This window comes from Triturus cristatus, chromosome 11, assembly GCF_964204655.1.
Source record: "Triturus cristatus chromosome 11, aTriCri1.1, whole genome shotgun sequence".
Lineage (NCBI taxonomy): Eukaryota > Metazoa > Chordata > Amphibia > Caudata > Salamandridae > Triturus > Triturus cristatus.
The window spans coordinates 124,334,958-124,350,121 of record NC_140594.1 but is presented as its reverse complement, the minus strand read 5'-3'; the positions used below and the strand labels follow the sequence as shown (position 1 = coordinate 124,350,121).

Here is a 15,164-nt window from a genome sequence, read left to right as displayed (position 1 = left end):
GCTTTGGGAGTATACTGCTATATAGTCTATGCAAAGCATGTGATCTACAGCTCACGTGCCTCGAACGGATGTTGCTTACCCAGTAAGCATCTGTTCTGGGCATGTAGAGCTGTAGATTCACATGCACCCACCCGCCACCCCGGTCTCCTGTAGTTGTTGTAGTTCTCAATTTACATTCATTCGCTGGCACATCTCTATTCTACACCTAGTAGCGCCATTCTCATCCTCTGCGGGAAAACAATCTAACAATGGAGTCTATGCCCATGCGCACTATCGCCGAAAGGAGGAGTCACCTTACCTCGTGACTGCAAAGACTTCTGCAAACAAACACAACTTGCGAACATCCGGACCCAACACTAGATGGCAGAAGTACGCAAAGCATCTGAATCTACAGCTCTACATGCCAAGAACAGATGCTTACCGGGTGAGTAACATTATCCTTACTCTGTAAGCCTCTGTTTGTGGCATGCAGTGCTGTAGATTAAGATGCACCCACCCACCTCCCCAGGAATCAGTGGTGGCTACAGATATTCTTCTCTTTCATTTACATATTTAACCAGCTATACACATCTTCACGCATGGTCAGCAAGCTGTCTTACCTACTGCTACATCAGTACGCTCACCTGCTCTGCAAAAGACAATTGGCAATGGAGCTGGATCCTATTTGCATGGCCAACCTAGGGAGGAATCCCTATACCTCGTAACTCGAAAGAATTCTTCAAGGACAAACAAGCTTCAAATGTCCGAGCGCAACACTAGATGGCAGCATTATACAGAGCATGTGAATCTACAGCACTGCAAGCTGCGAACGGATGCTTAGAGGGTAAGTAACATTTTCCTTATGCATGTCTTTGTATCTAAGAGAAATAAGTGTGTATGTCTGATTGTGATGTATTTTCAAGGCACAGTTATGGTCAAACTGATCTCTCGGGTCACACCTGCTAACTAATTGTGTATCATATAGCATTTAATCTACAGCGTTTCTCGCTTTTCTGAGCTATGGTAGTGGACATTTTTTCATACAGTAGAGCCATCACCTGCAGTCACCAGCACTTTAAGGGGAGTCTCCAAGCTGCTAGATTGTAGTTTCTTAGGCTATTATTAGGAGAGTCTGGTAACTGTTAGTGGGGGATTGGTAACGCTGTTACCCACCCATCTTGAATTCTGTCCATATTTTCCCCTGAGATTTCGGCCCCTGAAAGCAGCCAAAATCTTAAGGGAAGATTGTAGAATTACTGAGGAAATTTCATTTGGAATTATCAAATTGACAGATAATTCCTCATTCCTTAGGGGATTCTTGGAGTTCATCACAGGATCTGTTAAATCCACTCCCCTGGAGTTCACTGGACTCCCGTTTCATGAACTCCAGGGATGTAGAATTACCACTCCCGTCCAAGGACCTCATAATGAATCCCATAGGGTTTGAAGTCTGCAAATCGGTGTTTTAAAGTTACATTTGTTTTGGTATTTTAAAGTGCAAGCCTTCCTAGGATGCAATGGAGCACTCCACAATCCAATAGGCACCATTCTGGATTGTGTACATAAGAATTACAATATGTCTGGACACCGGGAATTGGGAGTGGGAGCACTCTTTAGTTTGAGTACAAAGGGCCAAGAAAATCTGTGATTTGTGGTGCTCCTTTAAAGTTTAAGCTTTAAATTCCTTTTTAGTTTTCACCTACAAGACAGCGCAAGCTTCCTTGTTGCGAAATAAATATTGTGGGCTTACCAAAAACCTACGGGGGCTTACACCCTGCCCAATGCTTACCATTGCTTGGCTTTATTGTCACTCATTTGCTTGCGGCTTATTCGATTACTTTCCTTGTCCCATCTTGTGTTTGTCCTTCTGCTGGAGAACAAATTCTTAAACACCCTTTTAACTGGATGACTTGTGTCCTTCCACTGCTCACTTGTTAACTTTGTTTTCTTTTTAGTAAAGTACTCCATGAGAGTGCGCGTATTTTCCATCTCTCTCCCTCGTGTGCTCCTAAACATACACAAAACCCAGGTGCTCGGTTGCTCTCTCTCACGTTTAGTGCTTGCTAGCACACTCCTGTACTTCCTTACACCTGCACTCCATGTGCTTCTCTTTTGCCCTTGTGTAGCTCTCACCCTTGTTTGCTTCTCCTCTCACCTTTATTCTGCTCACTGTTTTGTGTGCTTCTCCCACTTTGGGTCTTTCATACTTTCAACCGCTGTTGCCCTCTCCCTTGTTTGCTGCTTTTCCCTTCATCCCACATCCCCCCCCCCCCACCCACTTCTTTGTTGTGTTCCTACCTCTGAGGTCCTGTTTGTTTTATTTTATTTTGTGCATTCGCGTTAAATATGTCCTAATTTTTAATTCCCGAACCAAGTGTCATCCTTTACTTTGGATCGATAAATAAAAAAGCAAATCACATTGTTCCCACATCATTCTGTTAGTGAGCGTATGCATTGTGACTTGCACACCAGCCGAATTCGCTAATCACTGCTGGCTTTTTTTTTAAGGAGAATACTGCACAGCATCGGGGGAAAAGCATTTTGCATTTTTTTCAATGCTGTATAGAATCGCCAAAAAGGCATTGTCACAGCCAAAAGGTCCCAAAGGCAAGAGCTATTGGCTTTGCCTATTCTTGTTTGAAGAACTGTTGGGATGAAGTTCCAGATTCTGGTCATGTTGCTTGAATAGGCATGTCTACCTGTTTTGTCTTTTACACAGTTCTTTGCTTCGAGCCAGACAAAACATTTGGTTTCCTGCAGAGGTTGTGTCTTTGGTTTCACTATGATCTTCGAATATCTAACCCTCCTTTCCAGCCTGACCTATGCACGGGTCTGCTCTTTAACCATGATTGGTCACGCCAGCAGCTCATGTCTTGCCTTTGCTTCTCTAGATGGACTCTATCCTCATATTTACTTCTATTTGAGATATTTGACAATATTAGTCGACTTCAGTTTTAATGACACAATTTTCGTAGGTTCGATTGTCGATGAATGAGTGTGTTTGATTGACCAGTGAACCGAGTGATTGATGAAGGCTGTTATTATAATTAAAACGGCAAAATTTGCTTTATCATCCCCAGGGAGAAGTTATGATGAAAAAGTCGACATCTTCTCCTTTGGCATTGTCTTATGTGAGGTGAGTAACGGGGGAGGGGGGGGCCAGGGGGTGCATGTGGATCAGGTTGGCGTCCATGCTGAGGTTGGGTCATGCATCCAGGTCTGTGCCGTTTTGATGGGCTTGTGTGAGAGAGGATTCTAAGGTTTGTGGGCAGTCGCGGGTGATGCCATGGCAGGTGTCATGGGTCTGTGTGTAGCAGCAGCTTTTACAAGGTTTGAATTCAAGCCTGTACCTATTCCTGGGGCTGTGAATAGTATGCTCTGGGGAGGTTTTCTCTGTAACTTGGTTCATTTGTAGCCCTATGTGAAGTGTATAAAGAAGCATTGTTTATTTTAATTTGTGAGGCGTTTGTCGAGAGCAGAAGCTTTTGCTCCTTAACAGAGGCACAGAGGTTTTGGAAATCCTGTAGATAATGTCCTGCATGTTTAGATTTTTTTCAATGGAGATTAATTTCATATTAGTTAATGGTCATGGTGTAAACACATGGAACCGTCCAACACCAGTGGCTGTAGTGCGCCAGCTCACCCATCCTGGCACCCTCACTGCGGCAAAGGCTTCTAACTGCGCAACTAGAAAGCTCCAGGTCCAGGTTGCTGTGGGAACCTACCGGAATATCTCCTGCCGTCGCCAGCGTCGGCCCACAGACCATAAGAGCCAGTTACACTTCCATGGGTTTCCATCGTCACTCCAGGATTAATCTCCGTGTAGTAATTACGAGACACTGTTTATATTTATCTGTTTTTGTAAAGCTTTAAATATATACCTGTTCTAGGCATATGAGCTGCAGATCACACACTAGGGTAGTAGATCGCCATCTGGTGTTGGACTCGGATGCTTGCAGGTTGTTGTCTTCGTAAGAAGTCTTTGTGGTCACGAGATAGGTGACTCCTTCCTTGGACGACAGTGCGCATGGGCATCAACTCCATCGTTAGATTGTTTTTTTCTGCCATTGGGTTCGGATGCAACTTTTCTGCTCTGGTTGGAAATCTCAATTCCAAGCTTTTCAAAGCGCAAAACTTCCACAAAACATCGAAGCAACCTTCATTCTCGACATCGATTTCATCGGCTCGATTCCGGACATCGACGCGGGCCGCTGGGCCTATCCACGCCGTGAGGCCTACGGCTCATGGAAAGGACGCCTTTCAAAAAATGCCCCCAGTGTGGAGCAAAATTTCCGCACAGTGACCACCACAAAGTCTGCAACCTGTGCCTATCACCTAAACACGACGAGTCCAGCTGTCCAGCCTGCGCATCATTTCGATCCAAAAAGACCATTCGAGATCGAAGGGCTCGAAGACACATCATGGCACAGAGACCAGCTCCAGAACCATAGGACATCTTTGATGAAGGCCCCGATGTCCCAGAAGAAGATTCCGAGGATCTACAAATCATCTTCGAAGCAGACGACTCAGACGACCCCATCACTCCTGGACAACGTGTGAGTACTAGTGCCCCTGCCCCAACCCCTCCAAAACCAAAGGCATTGGTCAAGACTTTGCCTGCTGGCCATAGTCGAGACCGAAAACATCCTTCAGAAACCCCAACTCCGGGCTTGGCTCCAAAGAAACATAAGCCTTCCGATAGCTCGGGACCGAGCAAACCGCATGTCATTGTCCAACCAGGACCTTCGGCACCGAAGACAAAAGACCACTCGGCACCGAAATAGGCTCTGACGCCTTTGGCCCCGAAAACACCGAGGCCAATAGATAAACCGGCACTGAAGGTTCCCAAGCCTAAAGACACAACTTCGGCTCCGAAACCATCATTGGCACCGAAATAAACGGCTAAGGACTCTCATACACCTCCTAAAGCCAAAAACTCCACCGATCAACCAAAACCTCGATCGGAACCGAAAAAATCGGCACCAAAGACTGTTCCAGAGGAACTTTTTCACCTCGACCCAAGGCAGAAAAAGATTTATATTAACCCAAAGACTGGACATGTCACCGCAGTGCCATGTAAAAAACGGAAACTGGACACACCACCTGCCCCAGTTCCTATAAATAAGGACTCTGCAACATCGCCGATGCCCCCTTCTTCTCCTATACTGCCTTCTAACCCACCCCCTCTGCCTACACCACCCTTACCTATACCCTCTCCAGCACATACACCACCTCCACAGGATATTGATGATGATGATGATGAGGACCTAGGGGGTGGGGGTGACCCTAATGATCCGTTCACCGATCCAGATACCTCACCACTGGATGATTGGGCATTCCCTCTACCAGACATGCCTGACCCTCAGCATATCCCTCCAAACCATCGCCTCCAGACGATCACCTGGGGTTTGGCTAATTATTAAATAGAGCAGCACTTTACCATGGCGTCACAATGCACTCCGACGCACCAGAGGAAGACTTCCTATAAGATACTTTTGAACAATCTCAAAAGACTGTACAAATTCTGCCTATGATTAAAGGAGTCATAAAACACGCCGCCGAGGTATTTAAAGACCCCGCCCGTGCCAGAGTTCTTAACCCGAGGATAGAGAAGAAATATAGGCCTGCCTCTGAAGATCCTAATTATATCAAAGGGCAGCTCCCTTTGGATTCTTTGGTCGTTTCCAATGCTAGGAAACGCGCTAACTCCCAAACCACAGGAGATACACCACCCCCCGACAAAGAATCCAAACGGTTAGAAGCATCTGGCAAAAGAGTAGCAGCACAAGCCGCTAATCATTGACGTATCGCCAACACCCAAGCCCTACTAGCAGGCTATGACAGGGCCCACTACGACCAGTTAGAGAATTTATTACAACATCTGCCAGAGCAATATAAAACCCAGGCAAATGACCTTATCCAGGAAGGAAAACTTATTTCAAATGCGGCAATTAAATGTGCGCTTGACGCCGCAGACACCGCCTCTAGAGCAATTAACACAAGTGTGCTCCTTAGACGACATGCCTGGCTACGCATTTCAGGCTTTAAGCCAGAGGTACAAACTACCATACTTAGTCGGCCATTCAACCAGGAACAGCTATATGGGCCTGCAGTAGACACTGCCCTTGAGAAAATGAAGGACACCGAGACTGCTAAGTCCATGGGAGCATTACAGTCTCCACAACCACGTGGCTCCTTTCGGTGCTCCTTCTACAGAGGAGCCTCCAAAAATATGGGATCGGACACCTCTACATTCAAAGCCGCTACACAAACATCCCCCAGTAGAGGATATTTTAGAGGCGGATACAGAGGAAACAACAACAAGGGGCGAGGTCGAGGTAATAACACTCGTACCTCCCCTGCCACAAAACAGTGACTTTCCTCCACTCCCCCCAGACCATTCCACTCCAGTCGGGGGAAGACTAAAACAGTTCCTACCTGTCTGGAAATCCATCACCACAGACAAGTGGGTAAGACAAATTATCCAGTATGGTTACTGCCTGGAACTCACAACTACCCCCCCACACATACCACCCAAACAGCGTTCCATGTCACCAGACCATCTTAACCTCCTCAAACAAGAGGTTCTCTCATTGCTTCAAAAACACGCAATAGAACCAGTTCCCTTAGAACATCAGGGTACAGGGGTATATTCACTCTACTTCCTAATCCCCAAGAAGGACAGGACTCTAAGACCAATACTCGACCTCAGACCCCTCAATCTGTATATAAACTCAGATCATTTCCATATGATCACTCTTCAACAAGTGCTCCCACTACTGCAACAAGGCGATTTCCTTGCCACACTAGATCTCAAGGATGCCTACTTCCACATTCCCATACATCCTGCCCAAAGGAAGTATCTAAGGTTTGTGGTGGACGGACAACACTACCAGTTTACAGTCCTTCCATTCGGGGTAACAACCGCGCCCAGAGTATTCACGAAATGTCTGGCAGTAGCAGCAGCACATCTCACAAGACAACATATTCATGGCTTTCCGTATCTAGACGACTGGCTAATAAAAGCCAAGTCATTCAACAAATGTGTTCTACACACTCACCAAACCATCCAAATCTTACACAACTTGGGACTCACAATAAACTATACCAAATCTCATCTCCAACCCTCTCACATACATCAGTATCTAGGAGCCACCATAAACACCTCCACAGCCCTAGCATATTCCAGCCCAGCCAGGATAGCCAATATACAAGCTCTTATCACGAAATTTCAAATCCAACACTCTCTTCCAGCAAGAGTGTTCATGCAACTCATAGGCATGATGGCGTCATGCATCTTCATTGGGCCTTATGCAAGACTTCAAATGCGTCCCTTGCAAGAATGTCTGGCACGTCAGTGGCACGTCAGTGGAACCAGGTTCACAGACCACTCACAGATCTGGTGTTGGTGGACAGCCGCACACATCGCTCTCTGAAATGGTGGAACATAACAAACCTGTCCAAAGGGCGGCCGTTCCTAGAGCCTCTTCCACAGATAGTGCTGATAACGGACGCATCACTCACAGGATGGGGAGCCCATCTCCTCGGACACACCACTCAGGGCACATGGACCACCCAACAGAAAGTGCTCCATATCAATTACCTGAAACTGCTAGCAGTGTTCCGGACAGACAACATGACAGTCATGCATTATATACAAAAACAAGGAGGCACACTTTCTCTCCAGCTGTCCCAGCTCGCACAGAACATTTGGAGATGGGCCATTCCTCAGAACATATACCTACTTGCAGAACACCTTTCAGGGGTTCACAATCAAATTGCAGATCTGTTAAGTCGACAAACACAACAGATCCACGAATGGGAACTACATCCCCAAGTCCTACTGCCGTTTTTCCAAAAATGGGGCAAACCAGACATAGATCTGTTTGCCACACACGAAAACGCTAAATGCCTAACCTTCGCCGCCAGGTTTCCCCACCCGGAGTCAAAGGGCAATGCGATATGGATGAACTGGTCAGGCAGATTTGCGTACGCTTTTCCGCCTCTCCCACTCATTCCATTAGTGGTACGCAAGCTCAGGCAGCAGTCTCTCAAACTGATCCTAGTAGCTCCCACATGGGCACGCCAGCCGTGGTTTCCAACACTACTGGAACTCTCGCTAGTTCCACAACAAAAACTGCATCTCTCCCCATCCTTATTACCCCAGAACCATGGAGAAATCAGACACCCAGATCCAGGGCAACTGAATCTGGTGATCTGGCTCCTGAAGTCCTAGAGTTTGGTTACCTCAATCTGCCACCAGACTGCATGAATATTATAAAAGAGGCCAGAAGACCTACCACTAGAGCTTGCTATGCTGCAAAATGGAAAAGATTTGCCATTTACTGCACTAACAATCATATATACCCACTGGATGCATCCATCCAGGACATCATTTGCTACTTACTACACTTGCAAAGATGTAATTTGGCATACTCATCCATTCGTCTCCACCTAGCAGCATTAGCAGCCTACTTACAAAATCGACATCACTTGTCACTCTTCAGAGTACCTGCGATCAAAGGCTTCATGGAAGGACTTAAAAGGATTATTCCTCCCAGATTACCACCCTCTCCAGTGTGGAATCTAAACATTGTTCTTACCAGGCTCATGGGACCCCCATTTGAACCTCTGCATAAATGCGAACTACAGTTCCTCACATGGAAAGTGGCTTTCCTCCTCGCTATCATATCCCTCAGAAGGGTAAGTGAAATCCAGGCTTTAACCATACAAGAACCATTCTTACAATTACACCGTAACAAAGTGGTTCTTAGGACAAATCCGAAATTCCTTCCAAAATCCAATCAGAGTTACCAGTGTTCTTCCCAAATCCAGACTCGGTAGCTGAAAGAGCTCTCCATACCTTAGACGTTAAAAGAGCCCTTCTTTACTACATTGACAGAACCAAATCATTCCGCAAAACAATTGTTTGTAGCATTCTCTCCACCACATAAAGGCAACCCCATTTCCAAATCTGGGATAGCTAGGTGGATAGTTAAATGTATCCAAATATGCTACCACAAGGCTAAACGCACACTAACGGTTCCCCCTAGAGCGCATTCAACACGCAAAATAGGGGCTTCCACTGCATTTTTAGGAAACATTCCCTTAGAAGATATTTGTAAGGCAGCCACATGGTCTACAACACACACCTACACTAAACACTATTGTGTTGACGTGCAAGCAAAGCAACAAGCTTCTGTGGGACAGGCTGTCCTTAAAACTTTATTTCAAACTATGGAGTTGATGCCCATGCGCACTGTCGTCCAAGGGAGGAGTCACCTATCTCGGGACCACAAAGACTATTAAGGATATTAAGCATATTGGTGGCAATAAACACGGTAACCTAGAACAAGAAAAGGAAAAAGAGCAAAAATGGGGTGGGGGAGGGAAGCAATATAAATATCATTGGGAAGAGTTCAGAGCAAACTATGACAATAAAAGAGATAAAATGGAGCACTGCATTGCATGTAACTTAAGACTCTAAAAAGAATATAATGATATAATTGTACGAGTATAGTATGTAAAACAGTATTAGATTATTCAAACAAAAGACAACGAAAACCAGATCAAGGTGGTTTACGAACATCATCCGACGTTCTCACAGTAGGAGTAATTGAGTACTTGAAGAGGCAGAGGCAGATAAATATGTAGTAAGAGGGAGCCATAACAAATCCCTTTTGATTGCTAATGATACAGGGGTAACATAATTAGTCTCAAGTCTATGATGAAAGCAGATGGCGTTCCACCAGGCTCTGTAAGTAACTTTATCTGCATGTTTCCAATTCGAGGTGATTAGATGTAAGGCTATAGCAAGTAACAAATCAATTAACTGAAAATGTGACGGAGGTTGAGGCCATGAAGGGGATAAAGAACCTAGAAAAATATTTGAGAGGGAAAAGGGAACTTTAGTGTTTAAAAAATTTGTTAATTTGAGACCAAACTAAATGCCAAAATTTAGCAATATTGGGACACTCAAATAACATGTGTTTTAAGTCAGCCTTTAAACATGGACAGGACCAGCAGTGTGATGAAGTGGTAGAAGAGAAGGAAGCTAAGTGTGCGGGTGAGTATAATGAGCGTTGATAAACAAAATAAAGAGTCTGAGTAGTATTGGCCGCCCGTGAAGTTTTATGGATCTTTAACCATAATTTATCCCACAAAGGATTGTAATAAGTCCTTTTTCCATGCCAATTCAGTCTTTGTTTTGCACCGCGTCGAAAGAGATAAAAGACCTTTGTATAGGGAAGATGCAGAAAGGGAGGCGTTTAATAATGGAAATAATGTAGAACATGTTGTAGGAGAATTTGGAGAAGATGGGAGTAATGAAAGATATTGGTGAAGAGAAGGGAGTAGAAGGTCATATTGTTTCTTAAAGGAATTAGGAAGGGCAAAGTTAGATTTGAGGACTGAGAAGGATAAATGTTTATTATCAATCAAGAGTTGAGAAATCCACTTCAACCCCTTGGAGTGCCACGCCTTCCAATAGAAAGCACGATTTTTAATGCGTAATAATTTGTTATGCCAAATAGGCTGTTGAGAAAGTGAGTTAAGCGAAGGGTAGGAAGATGGTAGAAGAGGAGTTAAGAGCTTACAAGTATAAGAAATAACAGGATGACGTAAAGAAGAGGTGTGTGCAGAGAAAGCAAGGGATTCCATAAAGGCGAAGGGGGAAGTAAAAGACTTCTCGACGCTGAGCCAAATCGGAGGATAAGTAGGAGAATCTAAGGAGAGCCAAGAAGAAGCTTGTTTTAGGGAAAACGCATGATAAGATTTAAAGTCCGGAAACTTAAGCCCACCATTTGACTTATCTTTTTTGAGAGTAGAAAAAGCTATCCGAGGGGGTTCACCTTTCCAGAGAAATTTTAATAAAATGCGATCTAATCTCTTAAAATAATAATCTGGAATATGTACAGGAATCATTGAAAGAGAATATAAAATAATGGGAGCAAGCATCATCTTAATAGTCTAATCTACCCCACCAAGAGAGAAAAAGAGGGTGCCACTTAGTAATAGAATCATTTAGTTTCTTAGCAATGTAATCAAAATTTTGTTTTAAAGTTTCGGAAATAGACGGGGAGAACCATAATCCTAAATATTTTAATTTGGAGGATTGCCAGGAAAAACCGGTGTGAACAAAATAGTGTTTAAGATGTAAGACATTAAGGGGCAAAACTTCACATTTATCGCGATTTAGGCGATACCCTGAAAGTTTCGAAAAGTATCTACCTGGGAGAAGAAAGGGGGAAGAGAAGTATCTGGATTGGAACAATATAAAAGAATATCATCTGCATAAACAGACATTTTGACTTGACGGGGACCCAAATGGAACCCTGTAATTTGAGAATCCTGTCTAATTTTGGTGAGGAAAGGCTCTAATGCCACTACAAATAGGAGAGAGGATAGGGGGCAACTCTGACGTACCCCTCTAGAGAGAGAAATAATCAGAAGCCTTACCATTGGCAAAAATAGATGCTTTGGGACCAGAATACAATAGAGAAATCAAGGAAATTAATTTAGAGGGGAACCCTATCCACTTAAGAGCATGGAACATAAAGTCCCAACCAATCCTATCAAAAGCTTTCTCAGCGTCTAAAGCTATGGCAGCAAGCGGGTAATCCAAGGAAGAGGCCTTACTGAGAATGTTAAAGACTCTAGAATTATCAAAAGATAAACGACCTTTTACAAAGCCCGATTGCTCCGAACCTAGAATCTCAGGTAAGATTGGTTCAATACGTAAGGCAAGGATTTTAGCAAAAATGTAGTAATACGTATTCACTAAAGATATCGGGCGATAATTTTTACAAAAAGAAGGGTCTTTGCCTTCTTTAGGAATTAAGCAAATCATAGCATCCTGAAAGGTGCCTTGAGACGCTCCATTATTGATAAAAGAGGTAAATAAAAGAAGTTGTGGAAGAAGTTTCGAAAAGTGTTCATAAAATTCAATGGTAAATCCGTCAGGGCCAGGAGTTTTTCCTCGTCTTAAAACCGATACGGCATGGGAAATTTCTGGCAATGTAATATCTAGCTGTAGTGAATCAAAATCAATGTGTTGCGAGGGGGGAGGAGTAATGGATTGGAAGTAGGAAGAAATATCAGAGTGAAGTGGTTGGGTCTCAGGAGTATAAAGAGTTTTATAGAAGGAGACAAACTCATTTAAGATATCTTCATCTTTGAGAAGAACATCACCATTAGAATCAGTCAAAGAATCTATCCTAATTCTATCCCGACGTGTTCTTAGATAATTAGCCAATAATTTCCCCATTTTATTCTGACCTCCATAGTAACGAGCACTACTCTACAGAAGATAAGAAGCCGCTACCGTGGATAATTTGTTAAAGGTGATCTTAGCAGTAATAAGATCTTTCAAAGAAGCTTCAGAGTACGAATGGTAATAAGCGTATTCTAATCTTTTAATTTTGGCAAGCAATTGAGCCGAGTATTCCTCAAAAGCTTTTTTCTTCCGAGAAACAAAATTAATAATGAAGCCTCTGGCAGCTGCCTTTAAAGAATCCCAAACCATAGCAGGAGAGGAATCGTGAGTTGTATTTATGGTGAAGAATTCCGAAGCAAAAGAACTGAACAGGCCGGAAAAATTAGGATCCACGAGCAATTAGTTATTAAAACGCCAACGTCCAGTAAACGGGGTATAAGGAAGTAGGTCAAAGTCAACAGAAACCGGGGCATGGTCAGAAATTAAAATGGACCCTATTTCTGAGTGGAGTACATGTTGCGTTAAGGGTTTACTTAAAAAGAGATAGTCAATACGAGATTGTGATTTATGTGGGGGAGAGAAAAAGCTGTATTCTCGAAGATCAGGATGACACAGTCTCCAAATGTCAACTAAAGATTTTTGACGAATGGTGGAAGTAAATTGTGAGTGCATTATATTGATTACAAATCTGACTGAGGAGTTCCTATCTAAAATGGAGTCACAAATTTGATTACAATCGCCACCAAAAACAATATAATCGTCTTCAAGAGAGAGCAACTTATCGGAGATATGCAACCAAAAAACATTATCAACAGCAACTGGAGCATAAATATTAAAGAAAATCAATGGTATTTTGTCAATAAGTAACTTAACAATTATCCATCAACCCTCAGAGTCAGTCTCTTGAGAAATCACCGAAACATTAAACTTTTTATGAGAAAGTACGAGAACACCATTCTTCTTACCTAAAGCTGGAGAAGAAAACACATTGCCCACCCAACATTTTTTTAAATTAGATGCTTCAGCCTCAGAAAGGTGGGTTTCCTGAAGAAAAGCAACATCAGTTTTTAATCTTGCTAAATGGGATAGAACTCGTTGTCTTTTAATAGAGTTGTTCAATCCTTTAACGTTCCATGTGATAATTCTGAACTTGACTGGATGAGTTTAAAATAAAAAAACCATGAACATACAATGCAATAAACAGAGCTGAGATTGAGAAGAGCAAATAATTGAGAATTTAAGAATGTACTAAGAAAAAGATAAAACAGGAGAAAATTAAACAGTAATTTTAAAAAATTCGATGGGGGAAAAGAACAATAAACAAGGAGTACGAATGTGCGAATGATCAAAGAGAGGAAAAAGAATAGAATGAGGGAAGCGTAGGGGTGAAAAAAAGAAAGGGAGAAAAGAAAAAGAGGAACAATGGCAAAAAACAGCAAAAAAGACATAAAATGAAAGTGTGAACAAGAGACATACTTACATGAAGAGGATCCAAGGGAACAAGGGGGGAGGGGTGAGGCCACACGAGACAGACCGCTCATCCAGGCTGACCAGACAGAGGACGAGGGGCAGAACGCCAAAAATATAGGATATCTATGAATGCTAGAGGGAACAAAAACATAAAAACTATTTAGCACACTGAGTGATGAAAAATAGGAGATGTAAAATAAAACAAAACGATTAGATATCAACTCAAACTAAGAGACAAACCAAGCCGGGAAAGAACACCAGAAATTACATGAAGCACGATAATGAAGAGAAGCAGTGAATGAAAGAACCATAAGAAAAAACATCATAACATCAAGTAACATTTGAAGACAAAGGTCCTGAAGCTTCCATGGTCTCCGTCCTGTGAAAGTTTATGAAACTCTAACTGCTGCGGATCTTCATAGAATGTCGTCTTGTTATTGAAGGTGACCTTAAATAGGCAGGGGTGAAAGAGTCCATAGCGCGCACCCATGGAGCGAAGAGTAGGTCTCGTATCAAGAAAGGCCTTACGTCTGTTAGCAGTAGACTTGGCATAATCTTGAGCAAAAAAACAAGTGGAACCGGACCAGGTGATGCGCTGAGAGGATTTAGCTGCTGACAAAACCTTTAGTAAATCCGTGTACTCCAAGAAGTACAAAATAACACCTCTCGGTCTCTGTGAAGATGACTCATTCGAAGGGAGACGTCCTAACCTATGGGCCCGTTGAATGTTAAGAGTAGTACCCTCCGGCATGTTGAGAATCTTGTGTAGAAAAGTTTTAAAGAAGGCAGGAGGATCCGATCCCTCCACCAGACCATAAATGCGCAGATTGTTCTACCTATTACGATTTTCAAGATCCTCGACTTGGCGCTGGAGGACATACTTGAGATTGAAGGTGAGATACATTGGCGTTAGTATCTGTAAAAGAAGACATGTGACTTTCAACTGCAGTAATTCGTGAGTTAAGTTGAGCCCAAATATCAGTAAGGACTTGTAATTTATTATTTGTTTCCTCCATAAAGGGACGAAGGGCCCTAATCTCTTCCAGGAGTGTCTCCATGGAAACAGGCGAGGTAGATTTAGGTGGAGAAGGCGGGTTTTGCTTTAAACGCTTGGTAACAGATTTCGTAGGAGGCACTGGTGAGGGAGAGGGATCCATATTCACCGCGGGATCTTGTGATGGTGACAAAGAATCCTCTAGTTTGGAAATGCTTAGGCGCGGGGTGTTTAGAAAGAGAGCCTTTCGTTCTCCCCATAGGTGGCAAGTCCAACACACTAAATGAGAGGGGGGGGCGTAGAAACGCGGCCCAAAAGTAGAATAACACTGGTTAAATGTTTAACATCATAGTCAGATCCAGTAAGTATCAAGCGAACATAGCAGGCATCATTGAAGCGGGTGCTCAAAACAGAAAAATTAGCCATCAAATTTACATATCCGAAAAAATGAGGCAGGACCATAAAGACAAGTTCAATATCCGAAACGAAAATACATGTGAAGAATAA

General features: G+C 43.2%; 1 protein-coding gene across 2 annotated transcripts in view; it reads left to right on the top strand.

The window, feature by feature from the left end:
- The window catches only part of LIMK2 (LIM domain kinase 2), a 355,925-nt gene that overhangs the window by 292,109 nt on the left and 48,652 nt on the right, over positions 1-15,164 (top strand). For both annotated transcript variants that reach the window (XM_085635885.1, XM_085635886.1), the window contains one exon: positions 3,060-3,115. In XM_085635885.1, the coding sequence (XP_085492011.1) occupies positions 3,060-3,115 (56 nt within the window). The remainder of the gene's footprint in view (positions 1-3,059; positions 3,116-15,164) is intronic.